We start from the raw sequence: 7,319 nt of genomic DNA, 5'->3' as shown, positions 1-7,319 counted from the left end.
GCAGAGGCGCGCGTAAAAGTCCGGATTTTTTCATTTCCAGGCCCCCCCCCCCCCCGTAAAACGTTGTGGCGTTTTCATTGCCTCTCGTTCTCGCCACGACGCAATCACTCACTGTCTCACTTCTTCAGGATCGCGCACTTTGCCACGGATTCCAAGGCTGCGCGGGCCACTTAGCACATGACGCGGATTATCCGACAGGTGTGATAAAACTTAATTCAAACTTAATCTAGCCGTCACCGATCACCCTTAAAGCTAAAATTTGGTTACTTTAAGGCTTTTGGTTACTCGATAGGCCGCAAACGGCTGCGAAGCTCGATTACAGCTGAGGGGATTAGTACGATTGCGGTGAAGGTGAGTGTGAGGATTAGCGGAGCGTGTGAAGCTTTTCGCTGGGACATCGTATGTGAAACATTTGGCGCTTAAAGGCCCTTTAACCGAAGCCTTGGAAATCTCGCGATATTAAATGGGACGTTAAAGGCATGACATTTTCTCTTTGGGCATCGTTTTAGCTCAAAGTCAGTCAAGCGTCCGTTATAATAGCCAATAAGAGCGTCATCGAGTCGAGTACTCGTTAATTAATCGTGGTATAGTGGTAGGGGGAGGGAAAAAACGAAAGCGCGCTCAAAGTGAATTAATTAACCGTAGGGAATCGTCAGGTGCGCGCCGACAAGAGCCATAAATTTCCCATTTCCCGGCCGCTTCCTAGTTAATACGCTTAATAAATATACGAATTCGCCGTTTCAAATACGATGATGCCGGCGACGAGGCCCGAGTCCTTCGCAACTTTCTTAAGCGAGGGCCAAAGCGCTAGAGTGGAGAGGGTGATATGGTAATTGGCGAATGAGGGAGGGAAAATGGAGGGTCATTGGGTTAAGGGGTTAGGGGGTTATAGGGCTGTGTGGTTTGGTTGGAGGGGGCGGGGGAATATATGGGACAAGTATAGCCAAGAAGCCGAGGTGGAATGCAGGCGATCGGGAGAGAATGAAGATGATGCATCGGAGCGGCTGGACCGTGGGAGCGACGCGGAGGGTGAGCGATCGCCCGGAGAAAGTCCTCGGGGAAGTGACGAAGGAGGAGGAGGCGGCGGCGAGAAAAGATGCGGTATTCGTACTCACCGAGCGCATGATGCTGTCTGTGCCTTCCGCGGCCGCTGCTCCTCGCTTTTACCACGCCGGCGATGCTCGCCAGGGTCCTTCCTCTCTTTCTCCGCCGGCACAGAAAATCAGGAGGTGGGGTCCCAATGGTGTGTGCTTGGGCATGCGTGCGTGCGTGGTGTGCGCGCGTATATGTGCGCCTCTCAACCCCACCCACTGCCAACGTCGCTCCGGCTTTTCTTTAATTTCTTCGGTTTTTTTTTTATTTTTTCTTTTTTTTTTTTCTTTTTTTTTTTTCTTTTATTTTGTTCTCGAAAGAGGAGGACCGCCGTACCTCGCCTTTTCGTGCGGATGCTGATAATCGCGAAAGCACCCGATCCTGGACGACGGGGATCGACGAGCGCGAGGTGTTGCTCACCGGATAGGCCAAAAATGATGCGATTTCAATTTCATCCAACGGCCGCTGAGGAGATATCGCAAATTATACTCCCGTGGATCAGTTGAATTTCAAATGAGCACTTTGCCGTTATGCGGCAAAATCCGCTGATTATATTAAATGGGACCCCGGGTGCAACGGATCTTACGCGAAGTTATGGCGCGAGCGTGGCTTTTTTGTGAAACTTTTTGCGCGCCACGTTAGACAGTATCAGTTTGTTGGAAGGGCACGAAAGTCGTGGCTTGGCATCACGTTACTGTTGATAGTATTGTTAGGGAGTACAATAAGAGTAATGGAGGAGCACCGTAAGGGATTAGCAGGATTGGCTCGGGGGCAAAAAAAAAAAAAAAAAAAAAAAAAAAAAAAAAAAAAAAAAAAAAAAAAAAATACGGGTATCGAAGTTAGAAATGCCCAAGGCAGTACCGTTAAATTATCTTATCCGGTGGAAGGGAGGAATTGTATTGACCTCGCTTTAGCAATTTCATCTTCCTTGCTACGCCTAGGGAAGAAGTAGAATCGAAATCGATGCTAACCGTGTATTAGCGGATGGAGAAAAAAAAAATTTGACCGCCTCGGTGACAGAAATAACACTATAACAGTAAGCATATCTTTTTAATCGCGTAAAACCACGTAGCTTCGTCGTACTAGACTTGTTACGAATTTGCATGGATGAATACACAGTGTAATACACATGTGCGCGCGTGCGCTCGTATACGCACGCGCGCTCGCTCACGTACACTCCACTCAGAGAGCTATCTTCTCAGATGGACCGAGATGTACGTATATTTCTTAACTTTCCTCTCGCATAAGGAGGTCAAGTTATTAAACATTTTTTTTTTTTTAATCTTTTTGATATTTCATGCTTTATATAGTAGTCGCGCGATACGATTTTAAGAATGTAAATCAGAAACATTTTTTTAATTTTTTCTTTTTATTTATTTTTTTATATTATTATTATTATCTGTTTTTTTTATAATGTTAATAATATACAGCTTCACATAAAAGCCAAGTTAATAAATATCTTGATTATAAGCCTCTCTTATGTTTTACCTATCTCGATGTAGCTTCCGATAGGTGCATAAAAAATACTTTTCCAAAATTTCCTAAAATGACTTGTCATAAATTCTCGAACGAGGATAGCTAAGTATAACGCGCTGTTAATGCTCCATCACTTATAACAGGGTGCGTAGGTTGGAATTTAGAAAAGAAAGTCGCCAAATACTGCCAGTGTTTCGATCGGAAATTCTCATATATATATATATATATATACAAACATTTGAATAACAGTGGAATGAAGCTCTCCTAGAATCTGCTCGCAAGTAGCCCAACCACTCCTTAAAATTTCTCAGGCCAACCAAATATTATTGGGGATGTGTGCTGATAAAATTGCGGGGTAGTTTGGCAATTACTCTCATAAAGTAATTGTTACTTTATGCCTTTTGTTCCGTCGAACGAGTATATAAAACATTTCGAAGAGTAATTTTACGTGAAGTTTTTTTTTTTTTTTTTTTTTTTTTTTTTTTTTTTATGTAAATCCATACTTTCCGAGGTAAAATTTGTAAAAAAATTTTAAACATTTAATCGTTAAATCATAAGTTGAACCGTAAGTCAAAAGTACATTAAATTAGATGTAAAAAAAACTTCTTGTTGTACATGCTGTAATAAATTTGGCAAAATTAGGTCATATTTATATGCTTACAACTAACATATACAAAATATAATATCCTTTAAATTGCGTATTTTATGATATAATCCGAATGAGCGATATTTGATCATGGAGCATAAAATATAATATACGCTATTTATAATTGAATAAAAGAGAAAGAAAGAAAGAAATATCCAAAATTATAGCCAGCTTTCCTCTATATAATTCAAATAGAAATATTATTTTATAAATTAAGCTTCACTTTGCTTACTTTATACATAGTTTCATTCAGCTTTTCACATTTCATATAGTGAGGTGACTTTATGCACGGTTTATTTAACACTTTCTCAAAAACAACACATGGATTTTACACGCGGATATATGTGAATGTGAAATAACATTCTAGTTCTCTCATTGTATAATCTTAAGCAAATCTATCCTATTAAATGATTTATTTAATTACTTATAATATTTTCACCTATCATCGATACTTAGCCTTTGTATTACAAAGTTTCAAGAATATTTAATCATTCGTTTCTATAAGAAAGTGATCTCAACATCTACAAGGGAAAATGTTGTTATTTAAAAATCTCCAAGCTTAAAAATAGAAAATATATGAATTTTCAAACTGTTGTAAATCTGCATTTAATCATTTTCCGCGTTATTTACATTTATTTTGACAAATTTAGTCTTAAGATTGTTCTTTATGAATTGATAACAATTTATCCACTCGATACGATGATCGTTACATTGCCCCACCGTTAATACATATTTTTACAATAATATCCTCTATAACGGAATTTATAAGGGAATTAATAATTCATGCAACTTGTAGTATATTCAATCATAGTTAAGATACAAATGCAATATAAGACTTTGAATAATTACGTTCTTACACTACTCGATGATCTAATATCTTTGCTCAATCTAAATTCACTAAACATACGGACAAATAAAAAAAAAACATCTTTTACACTTATATTTTAAACATGGACGTATAAGGGCAAAAAAAAAACTACAAAAAAAATCATAATCGATTATTTCCCTCGATCTCGATGTTGCGCATATGTTTTTTTTTTTTTAAATAATCGACTGAAATTCCAAAAATTTACAATTAAAAATAAAAAATTTCAAAGCATATTTTACTTTAGCCGACAATTATAACTCCGCAACGTTTTTGTTTGCTATGCTACATAAAATTAACCACACTTGACAATATATTGAAATGTTGCACCAGAATATTCTTCATACATTAAAGAATCACCATTATTTTTCAAAAAAAAAAAAAAAAAAAATAACGTAAGTGTTACTATTAATGGTCCCTTATGTTTTATAATATTTATTTTAATGTTGGCTTTCTTTATAAAATATAAAACTTCAAGTTATAATAGAGTCTAATGTTGGAACAATGTGACGAAGTTCTATTATTTTATTACTCAAACGGTAGATTTACCGGCAGAGTCAGATTATTTTCCATTTCTTTTACAATTTCTACATTAATTACTTTTTAGAGGCTTTTGTTAATTTCTTCCTATATCTTATCTAGGGCTAGGTTCTTTCTTATCTTACAATACCTCTTCTTACTTCTATTATTAATAATTGCATTTACATGATTTATATAATTTATTATAAAGCTTAATTATTAAGTTAAAGTCTTTTATTTCTATCGACAATTAAGTCACGTCGCAATCAAGCATTTAACTATGTGGGAATTCTTATTCCACCGGCATCCTCAATATTTTGTTGTTGTAGTTGTTGTTGTTGTTGTTGTTAAAGACATGCTTCATTCCTCTATCGTTTATCGTCTAATTATTATAAAATGAACATCGCCGATCCCTTTTCGCGTTCTTCATTAAAATTCATCGGTTATCTAAATATACAATCTATACTATACTTCAACTCCTTTTCGCGTTCTTCATTAAAATTCATCGGTTATCTAAATATACTAATCGGTTATCTAAATATAGTTTAGTGAATACGATGCCTTTTATTCTTCGCTTAATTAGCTTTTTGAATTAGAACAAAAAAATACAACGAAAAAAAAAATAAAACAAAAAACAAAAAAACACCTCAAATACGATTAAATTAACATTGAATTGAACGCATTAAAGAAGCATCAATTCATAAATTGAACTAAGACACATTGTAAACACATAATTCCATTCTGGATAAACTAGGAAAGAGAATTGCAGATGTACAATATAATACGTTATCGACGATCTCGAATAGAATACAAGTTTTTCTCGAGCTCACCCGAGTTTTCAAAGTACCGAAAGGAATGACAATCTCGTCGACTTGCATTGTCAGCCCCCGAGCGTCCTAATTACGTAATAACGTAATCGAATGCAGTCCATGGAAATACATAGGACGGGCTCTAGGCTGAAAATGTCAAATAGAGATATAAGCAACGATGTTATAGGTTTCCCTCGCAATTAAGCTGAATAAAGATGGCAGTGGTGGCAGAGGTTTTTTGATTTCCCTTTCAAAGGAATGAACATGTCACCCACATAAAATGGCCAACCTTTCCAGCCATTAAACGTTCCTCGTCATTTAAAATATATCGTTGTTTTAATGAAGTTAGCTCGTTAGCTGAAGATGTGCGGCTATGAGAAGTTCCATATAAAAAAAAAAGGCCATGTTTAGTTTATGGCCATAATAACTTTGTACAAATACTATTAAAGCCGAAGGGGGAAAATCGGCTTTATGGTATCGATTAAGCCTTCGATCTTCACGGAAATTTGTATTTACGGCGATACTGTATAAATATCATAATAAAATAATTGAATTTTGTAGTTGAATAAAAATTTGCTCTTTATTCTTTTTGCAACTTATTGCATATAAAGTGACGTTCGTTAAAATCGTCGCAATATCATTTTTGAATCTGAAAGCTAAAGCAGCTCAGCAGACAAATTCAACTATAGGGCAATCAATGAGAAGTTTGAACTTCACACTCGAAACGCGATTGAAAGTTATTCCATCGAAGCAACCGACTTTTAGTAGTGATTAATAGATATTTTATACAATAGCATTTCGTAATATTTGACTATCTTTTTTTCTCTCAAAATCTAACTTTCTATTTAAAGTAATAACAAAATAATATCTTCGCTTAATTTATGTCCAGAGGTACGGATTAATAAGCCGAGAAGTGGAAAAATATAACGGAATATTAATATTTTAGGTATTCTCGTGAAAATTGAAAATACATAAAATAAAAAAAAAAATAAATAAATAAATAAAAAAATAAAAAAAAATAACATTAATTTATTAAATACACTACTATTATTCATTCTACAAGTTTTCTTATAATTATTTTATCGTGTCTTTCAAACTTTTCTTAACTTTCCCTTTCGCGTAATTTCTTGAAGTTCGTGTTACTTCGTGATTTATACGAATGTATTCCAATATGAATTCATTGCATTTTCATGGTCGACTTACACGACCGTTATCGCATGCACATGTTTCTTACGAATTCAACCAGATTATTATCTAAAATGGATATGTTAATAAATATCATCGCGAGTACAACAATTGCAATGGTGGAAGATTCAATGAAATAGCTTCGTTTAAGGTATAATGCCTCTATTGTTTTTAATAAGATAGTAATTAAATATGTTTTTGTGATAGGTGATTTAAATGCTTTCATCCTCAAATATCTTTCAAGCTAATTCTCTGTTGCAATATAGTTAAGATTTTTCTAGATTTCCCTTAAACGAGGCTACAATTCATTTTCAATGCCGAATAAAACAACTACAAAACATACAAATAGATTTCATACATTTTATATATATATATATATATATATATATATATATATGTTTCCATAATAAATAGGAGCGTATGTCGTTCTGTCGACGATTTCATATTTATGAAAATATAAACAATTAAATATGACAATTTTCTTGACATTTGAGAGACAGAGAAAAAAAAAACTTTCATTTATGTTAACATAAAACGTGCATTTACATTATCGTGATGAATTGTCAAATTCTCATAGAGTTAGCTGTACAAAAGTCACTGGATTATGTTAATTTTGTCACTTTGGGTTTCTTCTCGTTTTTTTTTTTTTTTTTTTTTTATTCGTATAGATAACATACCTTCATAACAGCTTAGGTGGGCTCATTATTTTGTACATGTAGTTAAGGAA

The 7,319-nt window shown here is 34.7% G+C and overlaps 1 protein-coding gene across 1 annotated transcript in view; it reads right to left on the bottom strand.

The window, feature by feature from the left end:
• Nucleotides 1–1,186, bottom strand: part of LOC105360750 (putative uncharacterized protein DDB_G0271606) — a 49,300-nt gene extending 48,114 nt beyond the window's left edge. Inside the window, exon 1 of the mRNA XM_011497748.1 lies at nucleotides 1,116–1,186. Within this exon, the coding sequence (XP_011496050.1) occupies nucleotides 1,116–1,124 (9 nt within the window). The 5' untranslated portion in view covers nucleotides 1,125–1,186. The remainder of the gene's footprint in view (nucleotides 1–1,115) is intronic.
• Between the last annotated feature and the right edge of the window lie 6,133 nt (nucleotides 1,187–7,319).

This window comes from Ceratosolen solmsi, unplaced genomic scaffold (genome assembly GCF_000503995.2).
Source record: "Ceratosolen solmsi marchali unplaced genomic scaffold, CerSol_1.0 scaffold47, whole genome shotgun sequence".
NCBI lineage: Eukaryota > Metazoa > Arthropoda > Insecta > Hymenoptera > Agaonidae > Ceratosolen > Ceratosolen solmsi.
This window is presented reverse-complemented; position numbering and strand designations above follow the sequence as displayed.